Below are 19,712 nucleotides of genomic sequence, written 5' to 3'. Positions count from 1 at the left end.
CTGGGCCGTCTCTGGCATCCGTGCTCCCTTGGGTTTGTCGCGCGGCTCTCGGGGCGTTGGCTGGTGGCGCTTCCCTCCTCCTCTGCTCTCTTGCTCTGTGCCATCCTGCGGTCTCTCTCTTGGTGGTCTGTCTCTTCGGCGGCTCCTCGTTTTTCGTCCCGTCCCCCGCTCGCCAGGCTATTGGACGCCACAAAGAATCAAATATTATTTTTGCAGTTATTGAAAATAGCGTCTTCTGATTGTCAGTATTCGCCTCTTGCTGAAGAGAGAAGTAGCACTGGCTGTCCTGGCAAGGTTCGCGGCCTTCACAACATTTACAGAGCTACATATTGTAAGAATGTTGGATAGAAAACTAATGGGCGAGCAGTAAATCGATTACTGTGAACTGCAAAGCATCGCTCTTGATGAAAAGAAATGTCCAAGTTTGTTTTGGAGTTGCTTTGAAGCGCAGTTTTTAGTAAAACGGAATTCTTTGAATAAGCGCTTATTAACTTTTTTCGACTTTTTTTGCTTGTTTCAAGCACCGGCTTCTCCGGCCCCGCTGGGCCGGTCCTCTCCGTCTCGGGCCTCCGGCCCCGTCCCCTCTCCCTTCCGCGCTCTCCCCCTCCTCCCTCCCCTCCCCGCCGCGCCGCGCCCGGCGCCCGCGCGGTCCGGGGGGGGGCCCGCCCCCCCCCCCCCCCCGCCCCCCCCTCCCTCCGTCCCCCCCCCCCTCTTCACCCCTCGCGTCCCCCCCGGCCCGGGGGCTCGCCCGCCCGCGGCCCCCGCCTCGGGTGGGGCGCGCGCGCGGGTGGTGCGCTCTGGGGGGACGAGCTCCCCCGGCGCTCGGGTCTTCATTCTGGGCACGCCGCCCCGGCGCCAGGGGCCTCTCGGCTCTCGGGTCGCCTCCCACTCCACTGTCGGGTGTCGGGGCGGTGCGGGGCGCGGGGCGGCTGGTTCCAAACGAACATCTCTGTGGTGTGGCGTGACGGGACAGGTACTCGTCGTGCGACCCTGCGATCAGGCGATTTCTGCACCGGATCCTGGGCACTTCGGTGGCAAACGAGCCTCCACCGCCCGTCCGCCAGCATTCTCCCGGCGAACGAGACGGATTCTCCATATATGTTCGCACATCCCAGGATACCTTCTACTCATTTACTCATTCAAAAAGTCGATATCTCGAAGAGAACTTTGATTGTCCCAAATGCGGCGCGGCGCTTATTCGGGGGCGGCGCTTATTCGGGGGTGGCGCTTATTCAAGTAAATACGGTATGCTTTCAATGTCTTTGCAATACAAAGTTAACAAAAAAACTGGAACCTGAGACAAAAACAAGCTGGAAGGGTTGTGAAAATATACCTTGTCAGAAAACACCATTCCAGAACAAATTTAGGAACCCCAACCCCCTGCTCCCCTATCAATAATTAGAACTCAACATTACAATCTTGTGTAAGGCTGCTAGAAGCTCAACATAGAAAAACAAAAAAATTATAGGAGAAGGAAAGGGAAGAACAAAAGTGCTAACTTTCCTGACACTTTTGTCTGAAATTGTAGTTTCAGTAAACCCAAGTTAATTGTTCAAAATAATGAAAAGTTGGTGAAAACTTAAAACAAAATTATAATGATCAGACATACCGGTAGCACAGAACAGGAGTAAATCATTATGATGGTACCTGCTCTTTTTTAGATACAACCCCATCTACTCCTTCAACACAACCCTGGACTCGCCCTACAACCTGTAGATCTTGGGAATATAAATGCAACAATAGCTACTGTATTTACCAGTGGGATGTATGCGATGGTATTGATGACTGCGGGGACAACTCTGATGAATGGTTTTGTGGTATGTATCAACTCTACTGTGTGGCTTTCCAAAGAAATGGAAGGAAGAAAACATGATTAATTTTCTTGGTTGTGCTATGTGGGTGCCAAACGTCACTAGATGTAAACTGTAATGTGTTTGAGAAAATGCTGTATAGAGCTCTGAACATGGTGGCTGGTAGGCTGTTTTATAATTGGGGTGGGGGGGGGGGGTGCATGGAAGTGTCCATAACTAACATCCAAGCAGCAACCACCTGAGAGTAATGAGAGTAATACCATAAAATTCTGGTTATAAGCCCCCCGGTTATAGGCTCATCAATCTGGAAACAAAAAATACATCAGGGATTATAAGCCCCTTAGGATATAAGCCCCCCTTTCCCCCACCAGGAGACAGAACTGAATGGGCTAAATGTTGCTTTATTATGCATTTTTACTTTAAAAGGTATTTCGATCAACACTCCTGTGACATGTTTTCCGTATTCCGCTCTTAAGCCCTCCCAGATAAGCCCCTCTGCTTATTAGCCCACCCAAAACCCCTTACAAAGTTATATAAGCCCAGGGCTTATAACCAGAATTTTATGGTATCTGTAAAGATCAGCAAGGAGAAGTGCATAGTCACTCAAAATTAGCAAAGGCCAGTGAAAATACAGCTAATGCTGAATAAATAGCAACATGAGGAATCCCTGCAATTTCCTGAGAACACCTTACAGGGCTTATTGTATACAGGTATACAGGAAGCCATTGGTCAGCATTGTGATTGGGTAGTGTTTGCCTAAAATTAATTACAATTTACATAAACATTCCTATTTCTTTTTTATTTCAGCTACTACACCAGCCCCTCCTGGAAATGCTACCACACCATCCTTTAGGCCTTGCCACTTCTGGGAATTCACATGCACTAATGGGCGGTGTATCAACAATGGATACAGGTGTGATGGGCGAGATGACTGTGGAGACAATAGTGATGAGACAGGATGCTGTAAGTTTGAGTGAATCTGGAAGTTCCACACATTTGAAGTCCATTTTAATCTTCCTTCTTTACTGTTTAACCCTGGATGTAATATTCGGACTGCATGTCTTCTTCCATTTGTGTAGTTGGTGATACAAATCTGGATTATTGCACAGTCTTGTTATGTTATCCCCATGCACTTTGTTTTCTCGCAAGAATGCTTCATTTAATGCTGTTCAAACTGACTCACATACAAATATTGCATCAAACTCTACAACAAAAATTATACAGAGCAAGAGCTTGCCCCACCTTGTTTGGTTTATACCATCAACACAAGTTTAAGTGTAAACAATTAACTTTTTTTTTCTTTCTTTTTTTTTTGTTTCCATTTTAGCTTCTCGCACAACAACAGCTGTGCCTGTTACTACACCGATTCCAACCTGCCCAGTTGGATGGCTCCATTGCCTGAATACTGCTATCTGCATTAAAACAGAATGGTTATGTGATGGAGTACCCAACTGCCCCGGGCGCTGGGATGAACAGCCACAAAATTGCCCAAGTATGTTTTAGGTTATACCTTTGCCATCTTGTCAAAAAGGCTATGTAACAAAAACCTATCATTTGGGTAAACATGCCTGTCAAAATGCCGTTGCCATGGTGATGTCAAGTTCCTGACACAACGACCTATCCTACCAAATTATTGCCAGATAAATTTTAGATAAGCTCGCAAAGTTTGGCAGCATTTGGTTGAATCTTGAAAAGGTTATAAGCGTCCAAAGTCGGTGCGGGCAATTCCCCCCGGTCTGGATAGGGTTAATCATATACTTTCCGCATCATAATTAGTTTCCATTGCAAGCTATTGTAGTTCCAATCCAATAACAAGAACATACATACATACTTTGATAGTTTCTTAGCATTATTTTTCTGTTTTATTGTCATTTTTTTAGAAACTACAGTAAAACCCATCACTTGTTCAAGCAGTCAATACCAGTGTGCATACGGAGGATGTATTCCACGCAGTTACTTATGCGATGGAATCAGGCAGTGTATTGATGGCTCAGATGAGATTGGCTGTGGAGGTAAGCAAGACGTCAAGATAAGAAAAAAAAGTGTTATATGTATGCCTTATTCTTACTGCGCCTTTAAATAACATGCACGCTCTAAAGTCCAAAAGTTAACACAGGGATATATCATAATTATGATGGCAAGCAATGGCGCCCTCAATCAAAAAGAAAAGTAAAAGAAACAAAGTGGATCAAATTTGAACCTCTTGAAGTATAGTTGGTAACTTTTTTGTTTTCTGGGGCATCCACTAAGATAATTTGATGGTAGCAGAAGGTTCTTATAAAACATGCAACATTTAACATTTTCTTGCAAGTTGTAGGGCTTTCGATTAGATTTGAAGTAGGTGGCGGTCCTTTTATGGCACCTGTTAGAGAACAATATCAGAAGCTAAAGCATCTCTCCTTTATAGGGAGCTGCATGAATTTCAGCTGGGTATTCTTGAGAAAATATTCACCAGAGCTTTGGCGGACTGCCAATATTCAGTCCAGAAAATAACAGTCGGACATTGGACACTGGCCCACCACAATTTGCCAATGTCCGTTGAAATTCTAACTGTGAATGTCTGGACAACTTTTTTTGCTTTCCAGTGCAAACAACAAAGTTCTACATTAAAAACGCATTAGATTAGCAGGTTCACATATCGAGCAGTACTGTAATAAATTATGACGTCCGACCTCACTTTTGTTTTGTCTGCAAAATGGTAACTTAGTCGGATGTAAAACTGATTTATTCTCCTACGCGTTTCGTCCGACTGTCGCGGACTTCTTCAGGGAGTTTTACAAATAAGAATTACATGCTTGTATTTATACATAGTGTAAACCATACAACTTATTTTTACATGTTATTTTACGGATTTACGTATAGGAAACAAGCAAAATTTCTACGCAGGGCATTACTAAGGTGTAGCATATGTGCACGACATTTTTTCTGTCATGACAAATGCGTGACATATTTATTTTTGGGGACCACAGATTTAGTACTAAATCTGTGGTCCCCAATAAACTGCTTACTTACAGAGATTAGCTAATGTTACATTTTTCTTATAACAAACGGTACAATTAAGTTCTGGCATTATCCGACTGATAACATTCTTAATAATTATGAGCGTGACTGCAGTTAAAGGTAGTCTTAAATATAATGTCCTACCCAACCCAGATCTATTCTTAGGTTTCTGAAAAAGCCACTTCTTTCTATCATTGTATCGTACAGCACGAAACAGCGGAAGCAAAAAACTGAAAGGATACCCTCTTACGCATAGTCGCTTCCAGAACTTATCCCTAGTCTTAGAAAAAGACAAGAAGAAAGAACTGTTTCTAGCATATCTAATTAATTCCCCTTTGATAAAGGCTTTCTTATTGCTAGAAGGATGAAATGACTCGAAGGGTATATACAGATATTTGTTTAGGGGCTTTTGAAAGGTAGAAAATTGCAGTTTTCTCGAATTAGCATCTCTATAGAGACACAAATCCAGAAAGGCAATGCTACTCTCGCTAATGAAATAAGTAACCTTAATTCGTTCCGTCTTATTGTTAAGAGCACCCAAAAATTCCATAAGAATATCTTTAGGACCGCACCAGATAGCAAATAAATGTTAATTTCCATTAATGAAACTTAAGGCAATTCTACTGTTATTTTTCAGGTACTGTCAGCCCAAGCTCTTGTCCAGGCTTTTTATGTGATAAAAACCTCTGCTTACCTGTTTCACAAAGATGTGACCATTTCCAGGACTGTAGAGATGGCAGTGATGAGTTAAATTGCAGTAAGCATTTCATGCTAAAATTTTGATTGACTGTGCTATTGACTTGTTACTTCCTTTGTGCAATCCTCTGAGAGTTTTTTAAAAAAAAGTTGATACTAAAATTTATAATGTCAACCTCTGCGACATTATTTTCTTTATGATAAGGGGAACATTTGTACTATTCTGTATATAAGTACAAACTTGCATATTCTGAAGGCATTCTTTTGCTCTTATTGCCTTCATTCTCTGAATTATGTAATTAATTTTGTAATGTTGAGGGTCATTACAGATCATCCCCTTTCTGGAAATTAACTATAATTATTATTGTTCTAACTACTCCTTTGCAGTTCTCCTACAGTTTTCCTTTACTTTGTTATCTTTTTACTTAACACACTACGGATCTTACTGTGTAAAATAATCCACCAAATATTTTAGTCTCCTGCATCATGGACTTATTAACCTAGCTAGGCTGATGAATTTTATTTTAGCAAGGTAACTTTGGAATTTGTGAATTGCTTTAAGATGGCCATGAAAAAAAAATAAGGATTTTTTTTTGTTTTGAATTCACCATCTACATTCAGTCACGCAGGAAATGTCTACTGTTTCAAATTTTATTCGTAAAAATATTTTTTTAATCTTGTTGACTTAGCAAAGAAAGAAAGAAAAAACAGAGGTTACTGAATGTTCTTTAATGTTGTTTTGTTTTGTTTGTATTAGACAACAGTTTACAGGTATCAAATGTCCAGGCAAAACCAACAAGTGCCTCTGCTGTTAGTGTCAGTTGGCGTCCAATTTCTTATCAGCCTCCTGGACTTACCATTGCTGGGTACAGGATCTCTTACAGGTAAGTAGACAAGTTAACAAATTTTAAATATTTAGTTTTACATAAAATGCGTCAGAAGCACTGGGTTCAAACACAGTGTCAAGTAAAACACTCTACTGTGCTCTCACAGTGCCTTCCTCCACCCACAAGTGTAGATATACATGAAATACACAATCTTTATGGTGAGCATCACAATGTCAGCATTGCCACAGGTCAGAAAATGGTCAGGAAAATTACAAGAAGGTCGGGGAAAAGTCTTGGAACTTTATTTTGATTCTGTGAAAATTGACATTTTGAAGAAAAGTCAGGGAAAATTAGAAATTGAGATTAGTCAATGTCAAAACTGAAGGACAAAAAATACAAACAAAACCTTATTGAAAAGTTAAAAACTGAAATCAAAATCCATGCTGGATAAGCTTAATTGCCCTTTGAACAACCAGGCCTAGAAGTTCAAATAAAGTGATTTCCCAGACAAAGGGAGACAGTAAACTGTTAAAATTAGGAGTAGTGACTTCATGTTATAGAAACTGTAATTAAAAGGAAATCCGCTAGGACTCCGAGTAGTTATTGGACAAAATTATGTACCAAAACTATTTTCACCTGATTGCAAGCTTTTGTGTTACTGCTTCAAATATCTTATTGAAAGAAATCATTTCTAACAACACCAAACATCGAAAACAAATTTCGAAGTTCCACTGAATTCCCATGAATCGCTTAAAAGATGTGAGCTTTTGCCCATAGCTTGTGAACTTTGAATATCATTTTCTCAGGCTCTGATAAGAAATTGTTGTACCAAAATTATTTCCACCTTATTGCAAACTTTTTTGTTACTGCTTCAAATATCTTATCAAAGGAAATCTTTTCTAACAACACCAAACATCGAAAACAAATTTCGAAGTTCCACTGAATTCCACTGAATCGCTGAAAGACGAATTTACAAAATGGCTACACGTGAGATTTTGGCTATAGCTTGTGAACTTTGAAATTCATTTTCTCAGGCTCTGATAAGAAATTGTTGTTGGTGTTATCACGGATAATTACTTACATCTTTAACTTTTATTAAGGGTAGGAAATAACGCAATAGGATTTAAATTATTCTGCTACTCGATTTTTGTCCAACTTAAATAAATAGTACTCGACTTCCTAGTGGATTCCGTCTTAAGCACTGCAGCATCTTCAATTCTCTGGCAAGTTGGTATTTTGAGCCTTGGATTGTGTCCTCAGTATAACGTGTCGAAAAATTAAGTTATTAATATCGTTTACTGTACTTTATCTTCTTCTGTAGGGCTGTCACTCTGCACTCTGTGCATGTATCAGATGACTGGCATCACGAAGACACAGCAAGCGTCAACTACTATGTTGTTTCCTATCTTCAGTCGTGTTCAGAATACGAATTCAGGGTGCAAGTCCTTGTACTGGGGGATTCACCAGGGCCCTTTTCAGATACCATGAAAGCAACAACTCTAACAGCAAGTAAGTAGCAGGCAAGGTGGCCCAATCGACTTTCTGGAGTGGACACTTTTAGGGGCAATGTTGACTTCCAAAAAATGTCTTGACATTAGCTCCTTGAAGAAATTTCATCACAATTTTTTAGAGAAAAGCGGCTAATATAATGTTTTCAGTATTTTCCAGACCTTATACTTTGATGGGTCAGTACTACTACACTTAATCAATTCAGTAAATGGTTTGAACCCAGGAGTATTTTCAGAAGTTCGTATAGTGTGATCGTCTGGGTGAGATTAGTTCCGTGAAGAAATGTTGTTGGTGACTGACATTTCGACAACCTGAGCGGAAGTCAACTTCAGAGTCAAGTGAAAAGTTCTTGTCAGTCGATGGTGTTATAAGTCTGGTCCGCTGAAGTTGATTGGTCAGTTTAGCCGTGATGTTATTGGCTGTAAGTCTCGTGTAAAGTTTGTCAACAGTAATTGGTCAGTTTCGATCCGTCTATTGTCAGTCAAATTAAGTTGTTCTGTTCCGTCTATTGTTAGTCAAATTAAGTAGTGCTGTTTTCGGTGCGTTTGTCCGTCCTGCTTGCGTTGTTAATAATTGTTTTTTAAGGTGCTGGTAGTTGTTGACATCTGTTAATGGGCGTCTGTTTTAAGTTTATGTACCAGTTTTTCAGAGTCAGTCGTGCTGACACGTCCTTTTTTTATGTCAGCCAATTCAATACCAATGCCTCATTCCTGTGGCACCTTGTGTGAAATTCATGTTAATAGGGGTGGGGTGTATGTGTTTTTAAAGGCAGTAATGTGACTCAAATAACAATAGACTGTTCCACTCTCTCTATTTCCCAACCACAAAAGAACATGAAAAAAAGAAAGACGAGTAAGCATCCAGTTGTCCTACAATTCAAGGATCAAAGAAAGGATCAAGGATCAAAGAAAAATACGAGTAAATAGAGGGCTGTGAATTCTTAAATTTCAAATGTATGGCTAACAGCTGCTATGTCCTTTTTTATAGCAACGACTGCTCCACGAAATGTGCAACATGTATTGACAAGTAGTGGAACTTCATTGCAAATAACTTGGGATCCTCCAGCAACTTATTGCCATCTGATCACTAACTATAAAGTAAGGATGTTTTTCATTACTGATTTTTAAATGAAATTGGATGAAAGTCAAGGGAGGAATAAAATAGGTGTAACATAACAAAGGCTAGTCAAATAAGCCATTTATAAAAGCTTACTATGTCTGGCTACTTCTACGTCTCTTCTCGATTCCTATCTGTTGGTAATTTGTTGGAGTTAAAGGAAAGAATACCCCCGAAATTGAACAAAGTTTTTGCAAATTTGGTGAGGGCTCTTTTTGTGCAACAGAATTAATTGTCTATTTGAAAGTTACTACCTGCAGATAAGCGCCTGGAGTGACTTTCACTAGGGTCGCAAGTAATTAACATTTGCTTTTGTTTTGCATTACTACACTTCGTGATTGGTTGAAAAAATGCAGACCACTTTCCCAGCCAATCAGATCTTCTTTCATTTTGGAAAGTACTTCTAATTATTTCGTTGTTTACGGTTTTAGGGCTAAAAATGTATTTGCGTGCACTTGCAATTATTGTGTATTTATTTATTTATTGATTGATTTGTTTATTGATTTATTTTTGGCAGATCTCTTACAAGACCAACACCGAATCAAATTTTCACTTAAAACAAACTGGAAATGTTCAATCATATCAACTTACAGTCGCAGGAGGAGTAACATACATCATTAAGGTCAGAAGAAGGATGTATTAAAAAGGTGTATGACATCCTTAGTCTGATTGTTAAATGCGAAAATGGCTTTTTAACCTAAATACTCTACCACAATTAATAACAACTTTACGTGGATTGCATTCTTTAACTTACTAAATAATTGATAATAATAATTATAATTATAATTATAGCTTTTTCATAATCTCTTGTATTTGTTATTGTTTGTGTTTTTTGTTCTTTTTCTTTAATTTTTCCTTTCATTCAAAGATATTACAGTGTAGCAGGAATGCTTGTAAATACAGTTGAACTCCGGTAACTCGAACTCTAAAGGGAAACGAAACGGTTTTCGAGTTAACCAAGTAAAAATGGCTGAAAAGTGGGTCCAAGGGAAATGGAAGTTAGTTCAAGTTAGCGGGGTTGTTGGAGTTATCCGAGTTGAGTTACCGAAGTCCTACTGTAATGATCCGAGATGAGATAAAGGTTCTGTATGTACTATAGCAAACTTAATAGTAGGAGAGTTGCCTAGCATTTCGGTGTCACTTACAAATTCATGTAAGTGTTTTCAACTTCTTTATTGAAATGTGTTGATTTTGTTGATTCTCTCCAGCTGCGAGCCTACAACAGTCTAGATGGTGATGGTGAATATTCTTCTGATCAGCGTGTGCAGATTCCAATTACAGTACAAAAGCCAACAGGTATGCTGGAATCTGGCGTGTTGTTTATACCCTTTAGCAAGTTAATACTATATTATTATGAACTATTGAACTATTGTCCAAACATTGAATTCCACCTGGATTTAAATAATTACCAGAATCTCAGGCTGAGTAAACAGTCAAATCTGATTGTACGATCAACTGTTCCACCACTTTAGTGGCATACAAGAATCAACCCCAGGAACGCCATTTATTTGTGTACTGAAGGCATAGCTCCACCAAGATAAGTGTCCAACCTGGATCTACATGTAATTCAACAACCTACTCTCCAGCCTTTCCGAGCATGAAAATGCGCATCTTCCCTCCCCTCTCCTCCCCTCTCTTTTGACCACCTCTGGATCCTCTGTAGTGTCTCAGAATGGTTGGTTCTAGTGTGCTAGAGTTCTAATGAAACCAAGCAACAGCTAACCAGAGATACTTCTCTGATCTCCGTCTGTGGAGCTATGAGTAAAAAAAAAACTTGAGAGTTCAACGAGGGATGTCTATTTCACTTGCCTATCAGGACCTGTGGCAATGAACCTCTTTCTGATATGCCAAGTACATCTTGTGTTTTATTGTGTGTTTTGATGTTTAAGTTATGTATCATTTATTTCAGACCCAGTGTCAAATCCGCAACATACATTTGTAAATAACACAGTAGCGACGCTTACTTGGGGAACTCCCATATCACCTGGTGGCACCACAATACCTGTTCTGGTAATTACTGTAATGAGAGATATAAATGAATTTTACTAGACATGAAGCTTTGTTAAAAATGGGGCTCGCATGGCCACTTCTTATCCCAGTCAATCAATGGTGGAGTAAGAATTTTGCCATGAGGCGATGTCTTGATTTTATCATGTATGTCTTGGCAACTTCATGTTTTTTGACCTTCAAATATTTTATCTTCCTGTAATCAAGTCAATTACTTGACACAAGAAAATTAATCCATATGTTAATATTAAACTATTTACAAATGCCTGCTTGAATCGTTCTGAACATGTGTTCACTTTTGGCTACTGACTTTGTCTCTACATTTGTTTTTTTTAACCGGAGCCAATGAAGAGACCAGCTTCTATATTATCAACAGCTGTGTGAATCTTTAATAATAATAATATTTTTTTAACAGTTCCAAGGCATTAATGCCTTCAGTAGATCATTTCAATGCTAGTTTCCCAACTTTGTGACACATTTTCTTACAATGAGGCACACAATTAGGAGACTTTACAGAAGCTATTTTAAGCAGCTGCTGAAGTTAATGAAATCATGTTGATAAGTCCAGACTGCTATTCCTTCATCAGTTGGTTATGCTGGCGCTGCACGAGTTGTAATTATTTAATATACTACTGTTTTCTTCTTCTTCTATTTAGGGCTACAAAGTGTATCGGATAACAAGCAGTGGTCTGGTGTTCCTAGTTAGAACTGAGCATCATAACTACACCGTCACTTCATTGCGCTCAGATACCACATACTCTTTCACAGTGAAACCGTACAATCAGGCTGGTGAAGGTCCAGGTGCTGTTATTGAAGTGACTACTTCAGGAAGTAAGTTGTGCTGTCACCGCTGTATTTTTGCCTGGATTAACAGCTTTCCTTTTTCAAACTCAATGTTCTATTACCGCGCACTAACTATTACAAAAACAGCTTTACGTACAGTGGCGCCATCTTGTGAAACAGTCTTCCTATTAATGTAAGACAAGCAGAGTCCCTTGGGCAATTTAAAAAACTAATTGAACAAATACTCTAGGGCACGGCATTCGTGGAAAGCAGCTTTTTATATTTGTACATATATTTTTATATTTCCCCTCTTTCTTGTATATATATTATAATTAGATTGTTGTATTGTAAGCTGATGAATTTGACCGTGTTTTAAATAAAGATTATCCATTCCTGATCCCACCTACTTAAGGCACTAGTTATCTCTCGAAATCACTGTAGATCCATGTAGTATGCAGTGTGCAAAAAATGTCCCATCTGAAAGCCCTGGGCTAGTGGATTTTCCTGTCAAGCTTGTTGATTTTCTCCTTTACTTGTTTGATGGCCCAGTAAGGACAGTGAGAAAAGCCTTTGGGCTGACACACAATGGTTCTATCATGACCGAAGCCCTGGCGAGCTGGAAATCCATTTTTTTTTACACCGAGTATGACTGAGTAGTTGTTAATTGGATTGGTGTGTTATTTGGATTAAGGATGTCTAGCTCGACACATTGGGCTTGTGAGAAAAAGAAATACCAACATGACCAGTGAATAGAAATCATTGCTCAAAAGTCAATCGATCAACCAATATTACTGTCAGTAGATTATTAGTTGATGTTGATTAATATCAACCAATCAGTAGTAAATCAATAGATTAAAGTAAAATATACTTACACCCATTGGTGGCAACTGCTGTCCATTGTTATTGGTCACTACCGATTGTTATAATCCATCAAATATTTTTTGTGCGTGATTGATCTAAACACGTCACGTGATGCAGCCAAAACTGGGGAATATCACCTGTTATTAAAAACCAGCAATGGTATATTGCAATTCCTGAGTTTTGATTGGTTAACAAGCAATGGTATATGAGCTCATATACTATTGAGCACAATATATGACAGCTGATACCCGTCAACGAAAACAACCGAGGGGAGCTCAATTATTGCAATTCTTTGGGCGTTTTAAATAAAACAATTATTCCACTCGCGCTTGTTGGATATGAGATCGTTATGGTCAAACAGTGGTCAGCAGCAATTTCTGTTCCCTTCACTATTCACCTTTTTCAAACAATCCAAAATAGATTAATAACGTGAAAGGAACGAATTACCGGTAGGTTTATGATAATTATACGCGTATAATAATGTGTATTATTGATTGTGTGTCAATGCTTTAATGTTTATAACAGAAAGTGCTCCTGAAGATGTGAAGGCAACTCCATTTAACAACACAGCCATAAAACTAACTTGGAATCCACCAAAGAATGGTCCGACCGGTCAAATTGTAAGTTGCAATCATTTTAAACTGGCTTGGTTTCATGCTTACAGTTACTTATACACACACAGCAACTCAAATTCTGTTGTTCTTACTGACTGAGAGGGGTACCATTTACGAACAGATTGAAGCACAAATTGCAGTAAAAACCACTTAATCAGTAATACACTCAAATGTCATGCAGTTGCCATTAAACATAAAAGCATAATACTTACAGCATCATAGAGGAAGACGCTGTGGCCTAGGCGAGTACTAGGGGGTGTGTGTTGGACTCTAGATTTAAAGGCCTTGATTTAAGCCATTGCTGGGGTCATTGTCTGTTTTTGGACAAGGCCTTGATTTAAGCCTTTGCTGGGGTCATTGTCTGTTTTTGGACAAGGCACTAAGTGCTTAATATAATAATAATTTATTAGTAATACTACTAGTTTCTGGCCTTAACAAACATGATAATGCAACAAATTGACCTGAGAAGACAAAAACATGTTTAAAAATTTAATCATTGTTAGTCTACATAACTCTTGGTGTTCTATAAGAGTAGAGGCTAAAATCGTGGACAAAAATTCGTGTTTTACTCCCAAAACGTAAACGCCATATTTTCTTTGGCCTCCTTTTTGCCATTTGCCTGCTGTTCAATCTTGCCCAACTTTGTACCCTTCGAAGAGACCCATGTGTGTAAGAGGAAAATATTTCTATTTTTTTATCTGTCAGCATGTTAAAACTGTTTTTAAACACTAACCAACCTTTTCTTAATATTTTCTCTTTCCTTTTCTATACAGATTTACTACATCTACTATGGAATCTTAACAAGTGGAGTCAGTTCTCGGCCCGTAGGTCACACGGCAGCTAAAACATTTGTGGTCGGCCACTTGCTACAGGACGTTGTTTATGTGTTTGAGGTGTCAGCTGGCTTGACAGGGCGGCACAGTGATGCAGTCAATTCCAAGACAAAATTTGGTTTGTTAATTGTAGTTTTATCATACAGTAGGCTGCATTGCTTTAACCTATTCAGCATAACTGTGTAATGTGTAAACTTTTAATCACCAATTAATTAATTAATATCAATTAATTAATTATTCCTTGTGGAGGGGGTGGGGGTGGGGAGTACCTGACCGTACCCCTAGGTAAAACCTGGAACACATCTACGTTACTTTCATATGAAGATCTCAAACGTATATATTTGTTTCAGAAAACCCTTTGCTCTCCTTGTGGTACTACTCAACGTAATTTACACCAAACGCATGCGCAGATTAGTCCACGTTGTTTTCTGGAACTATCATAAACATCGCTTGTATTGCGTGTTTGCGGTAGGCTTCCTGCAGACTCCTTGGCGCCAAGTAAAAACCGCAAATTAATTAAATTCGATTTTGAGACTTTCACAGGGCTTTCGTAATTAGGTATGCAAAAACTTGCACCGGGATTTTTTGGCGTGAACACCTGATAACCAGGAAACAAATATCCTAGCTGTACTGCGTTTTAAAAAACCTGTCGAAAAATATGTTTTTTGATTAGATTTGTTTCTTAAGTTTTTGAGGATCGTCTTTCGTGCAGTCTAAACCGTAACTTAATTAAATTAAACAAATGTCATCGATGCCGCCATAAAACAAACAAAAAACAAAAGTTTCACGTTATCGCATTTTCAAGGAAGACAAAAGTATTTTGTTACAAACGAACAAAAGTGTCGTGTTACGTTTGCAAAGATTAGCGTAAGGAACACCTGGGAAAGAATACAAGTAGCCTGTGAACAGTTTTTCCGAAAGTAAAATAAAGCAAATAAACACAAACATATATAAAACATCATACTTTCAATTGTTCCATATTGCATTCTGCACTTACCAAATCATCAAGATTTTTTCCTAGACTGTGAGATGGTTGTCGACAACTAAGACATCATCAGTATTTGTGGGCAGCGGTTCCAATGCCAAAACGCATACTCTGACAAGCGCAAACAACAGCAGTTACCAAAATCTCACTATAATACTTCGTTGCATGTATCAATTACTTTGGTTTCTAGTGTGTGAAAAAGATCTATAAAGCACTTACAGTTGTGGACTCAGTTTTAAGTTGACAATTAAATCACTAGTCGTCGAGCTCCTTAGTGAATGTGTGACATGCATGTGCTTGTAAAAAAGGGTTGTTTTATTAGACATCAATAAAAAAATCTTCAGTTACTGGTATAAATAATTATTTAAAAATTTCCCTAGACTTAGCTTACTTGTCTCTTTCCTCCTGCCATAGTCAATAAGTACCTCTTATTAACTCATTGATTTTTTTTCTTTGTGTAGCTGCTGATAACGAGCCTGTCCACAGTCTGAAGGCTGTCGTTGTCAATTCGAGTAGTATTGTTCTTACTTGGAAACAACCAGAGGGTGTATCTCTCAGTAGCATCGAAGTATGTATCATCACACTTTTAATCCAAGAATTATTATTACCGTAATTATTATTATTATTATTATTATTATTATTATTATTATTATTATTATTATTATTATTATCAATTCGAGTAGTATTGTTCTTACTTGGAAACAACCAGAGGGTGTATCTCTCAGTAGCATCGAAGTATGTATCATCACACTTTTAATCCAAGAATTATTATTACCGTAATTATTATTATTATTATTATTATTATTATTATTATTATTATTATCATTATTATTATTATTATTATTATTGTTATTATTATTTATTTGAATATCAAACAATAATTATTACATAGATACAAAAATTGTACGCTACAGTGACATTAATTGTTCGAAAGACAAAGCTTTGAATTTGAAACATTTTTATTGTGAATTCGATCATTCAAATGAAATCTACTGACCAGCACTTTAAATTGTTACTATTTATTATTCTCTTCAAGATGGATCAAAATTTTTTAGGTTGTGGAATAAACGCTTGTTACTACCTTGATCTTTTTCAGAACTACCAGGTTAAAAAGTCATTCAAAGACGAGCATGGTAGTAAAACATCGGTCACCAAAAACACTAAAGGCAAGGAAACTACCTACACGTTCAGATACCTCCAATTTACCACCAACTACACTTTTGAGGTGAGGACAAAATTGGTTAAAGGAGACCTTGGCAAGGATGTCAGCGTTATCAAAAGAACCGGCCCATTCTCAGCGTCTGTGGGGCCTTTGAGGAAAAAAATTCAAGACAACACAGTTACACTGTCTTGGTCCGCCCCATGGACAATTGATTTAAAGAAGGATTTGAAGGTAAATCTTTGTGCATGTAATTTAATTTCTGGACAGAAAAGCATTAATGTAGTTTCAGTTATAATAAATAACAATTTATATAGCTCCAAAATTGGCCGGTGCAATGTTTGCACAAGATTGGTTAAAAAAGCTACCACCATGTCAATTAAATAAAGGACGAAGGATAACCCGAATAAGTTCATTGTGTCCAACAATTCAGACAACAAATGAGGATCTTGACAAATAGATTGTTATATTTCGGTATAAGCTATACCATCATCAGACTAATAAAATTAGCATACAAGCTAGATCTTAAATACTGTGAGTGAGGAGACGGAAACAATAAGTTTACTCAGGAGAATAGATAGAGTTCTCTGCTGGATTTTAGTCCATTGTTCAGGGAAGGTGCTAGGCGTTTGATATAATAAGCCTCTTTGTATAGAAGAAGATTCCAGTTGTGATCACAGTCTAATACCGTTGTATTATCACGGACAACATGGGTGAAATATTCTTTGTCATTACTGATAGAAGGTGGAGCAATCTCAGTGTTTAAATTATCCGGTAAATTACACAAATCTCGAATGAAAAGTAAATGGTTACACGTTCGCAGGTGTTTGTAAATTGCGCTCTCTTTGTCAGAGATTGCGTGTTCATGTGTTCGGACGAAAAGAGAAAAGAGTGGATGCTTAAATCTGAACTAAAACGGCTCAAAACGATCATATCTTGGAACAATTTCCCCTCGCGCATTGCAAACGCGCTAATTCGACGGTTCTCTTACGATGCCCTGAATAAGATCCGTACAGCAGCGAACAAAGACAAGGAAGACTCCATAACCATCTGGCTTTCCGTCCCGTACATCGGAGACAAAACATCCCAACTCTTAAGATCCTCCAAAGGAAAGCTTCGCAAACTCTAACATCGAGATAAAAGTACGCGAGAAAACAACGAAACTATGTTTCTATACGAACAATAAAGATCGAGTTCCACTTCTGAATAAATCACATGTTGTTTACAAATTTAAATGCCCTGGCTGCCAATCAGCGTACATCGGCAAAACGGACAGAACTCTTTTCGTCCGAACACATGAACACGCAATCTCTGACAAAGAGAGCGCAATTTACAAACACCTGCGAACGTGTAACCATTTACTTTTCATTCGTGATTTGTGTAATTTACCGGATAATTTAAACACTGAGATTGCTCCACCTTCTATCAGTAATGACAAAGAATATTTCACCCATGTTGTCCGTGATAATACAACGGTATTAGACTGTGATCACAACTGGAATCTTCTTCTATACAAAGAGGCTTATTATATCAAACGCCTAGCACCTTCCCTGAACAATGGACTAAAATCCAGCAGAGAACTCTATCTATTCTCCTGAGTAAACTTATTGTTTCCGTCTCCTCACTCACAGTATTTAAGATCTAGCTTGAATGCTAATTTTATTAGTCTGATGATGGTATAGCTTATACCGAAATATAACAATCTATTTGTCAAGATCCTCATTTGTTGTCTGAATTGTTGGACACAATGAACTTATTCGGGTTATCCTTCGTCCTTTATGTCCTAAAACTGTCATCGGGTACTGGGTTTTGGAATGTCAATTAAAAACACCAAAAATACAAAGTTGTTTTCTTTAAAAAAAAAACTACTCAAAAAGATTAAAAAAAACGAATAAAATAATGCAAAGTTGATGCAGAGTTGTAATAGACTTATAATGTAATAGTCGGTTAACTTGTAACATCCAACACTGTACCCTACAGTAATGGCCAGCTTACACTGTCTGTATTCTTTGCCAGCTGTAACCTTGTTATAATGATTATTACTCTTACACCAAGCTAGACTTGTCTAGGCTAGACAATATTTACTTGTTTTCATTTCTCTCACTCTCACTCTTCATCCACTCTCAAGGCTTACAACTGCTCTTGGACGTGCCGTGGATGCTACTACGGTCAGCGCTCAGGTTCAGCAATTTCATTAAAGGAGACGACTTGCACATTTCCCAACTTGCAGCGGGACCAAACCTATAACTTTTCTGTTCACGCAGAAACCAACTATGGTCCTGGAGAGGAGTCCACCACAACAGCCACAATAAGTCGCTACTTCGGCCAAGTTCGTAATTTGAAACAGGGAATTGATAATTACACTCTGACACTTCAATGGGATGAACCAAGTGATGTGGACGCCAAAGACATTCAGGTGCCAACTGTCATTCATTCATTGCTCGGGTAGAAAATGTTATTTCCCTGCTGCTTAAGTTGAAGCTGTTTCTTCTTTTGGTGGTTGCAGTACATCAGACAGTTCTCATATGAAGAGTAGGGCAGGAAACGATTGCCATACAGTCAAACCCCTATAAAGTGCTCATTATTGGGAAATGGCCAACTCAGTACCGCTTCATAGAGATCTCCTAAAATATATTTTGTAGTGTGAGAAAAATAAAACAAGAATGCAAAATTAATCATGATTATGATGAACATTTTGGAAACAACAAGAGCAGTACAAAAGATGATAACTAAAACTATAAAGTAATTTTAATATATACCACACAAGTAAATAGTGCTTTACACGCGCACTGATTGGTTAACTTGGAGGTGGTTAGCAAAGTACTTAATTCACCTCCGAGCAGCTAAAGAGAAACAAACTGCCTTTGCATGTGGCTTCATCTACCAAAAGTGATGTTTTGGTCTGACTCACTGACTAACTGACTCACTGACTCACTGACTCACTGACCGACTGACTGAACAGTTTCTGAAGATTGCTTGACAGTTAGCCAACAATTTTGGTCGATGAAGCTGTTTCAAAGTTAAGTGATTTTTGTAATCTGGAGTTTTTCTGCTGACTGTTAGCCGTCATCTGTTTGTTTGCAGCGTTATTTAGTGTCTTGGTGCGACACCACAACAACCAGATACTGTTACAGACTCAACAGCACCAATGTCACTGGAACACAGTTTAAGAAGAGGTTATTCGCTGGTGACACCTACACTTTTTATGTTAGTGCTGTAACATCTTATGGATGGGGAAAACAGTCAAGTGTCCAAGTTTCTGTGCCACCTCTCGATCTAAAATTAAGCCATCTTCATGGGTACACAACTGGAAGGTATGGATTGCAAATCTACTTGTACTGGCATCGGTGGTCTCTTCCATACACTCAAGATATGGTGAGTAAATGTGCCTCATGTTTAAATTGTACTCAGAGAAGGAGGTAGTCTATCCTCAGACATTCCTTTGACCTTTGTACAGAATGCACTTTTGTGATGGTTTATTAGTCGTTGGCTAAAGTGCTATGGTGTAGAT

At 38.5% G+C, this 19,712-nt stretch overlaps 1 protein-coding gene across 2 annotated transcripts in view; it reads left to right on the top strand.

The window, feature by feature from the left end:
* LOC144663916 (sortilin-related receptor-like) overlaps window positions 1–19,712 on the top strand; it is a 58,068-nt gene that overhangs the window by 29,119 nt on the left and 9,237 nt on the right. For both annotated transcript variants that reach the window (XR_013572700.1, XM_078525004.1), the window contains exons 26-43: window positions 1,662–1,817; window positions 2,619–2,774; window positions 3,139–3,303; window positions 3,692–3,823; window positions 5,449–5,568; window positions 6,265–6,391; window positions 7,656–7,843; window positions 8,831–8,940; window positions 9,477–9,581; window positions 10,168–10,255; window positions 10,869–10,969; window positions 11,623–11,797; window positions 13,136–13,230; window positions 13,998–14,175; window positions 15,504–15,610; window positions 16,139–16,435; window positions 18,330–18,617; window positions 19,286–19,576. Coding sequence is in view for 1 of the 2 variants with exons in the window: in XM_078525004.1 (XP_078381130.1) it covers window positions 1,662–1,817; window positions 2,619–2,774; window positions 3,139–3,303; window positions 3,692–3,823; window positions 5,449–5,568; window positions 6,265–6,391; window positions 7,656–7,843; window positions 8,831–8,940; window positions 9,477–9,581; window positions 10,168–10,255; window positions 10,869–10,969; window positions 11,623–11,797; window positions 13,136–13,230; window positions 13,998–14,175; window positions 15,504–15,610; window positions 16,139–16,435; window positions 18,330–18,617; window positions 19,286–19,576 (2,879 nt within the window). In the remaining variant the exon portion in view is untranslated. The remainder of the gene's footprint in view (window positions 1–1,661; window positions 1,818–2,618; window positions 2,775–3,138; window positions 3,304–3,691; window positions 3,824–5,448; window positions 5,569–6,264; window positions 6,392–7,655; window positions 7,844–8,830; window positions 8,941–9,476; window positions 9,582–10,167; window positions 10,256–10,868; window positions 10,970–11,622; window positions 11,798–13,135; window positions 13,231–13,997; window positions 14,176–15,503; window positions 15,611–16,138; window positions 16,436–18,329; window positions 18,618–19,285; window positions 19,577–19,712) is intronic.

This window comes from Oculina patagonica, chromosome 8 (genome assembly GCF_052425735.1).
Source record: "Oculina patagonica isolate OP01 chromosome 8, crgOcupat, whole genome shotgun sequence".
Lineage (NCBI taxonomy): Eukaryota > Metazoa > Cnidaria > Anthozoa > Scleractinia > Oculinidae > Oculina > Oculina patagonica.
This window is presented reverse-complemented; position numbering and strand designations above follow the sequence as displayed.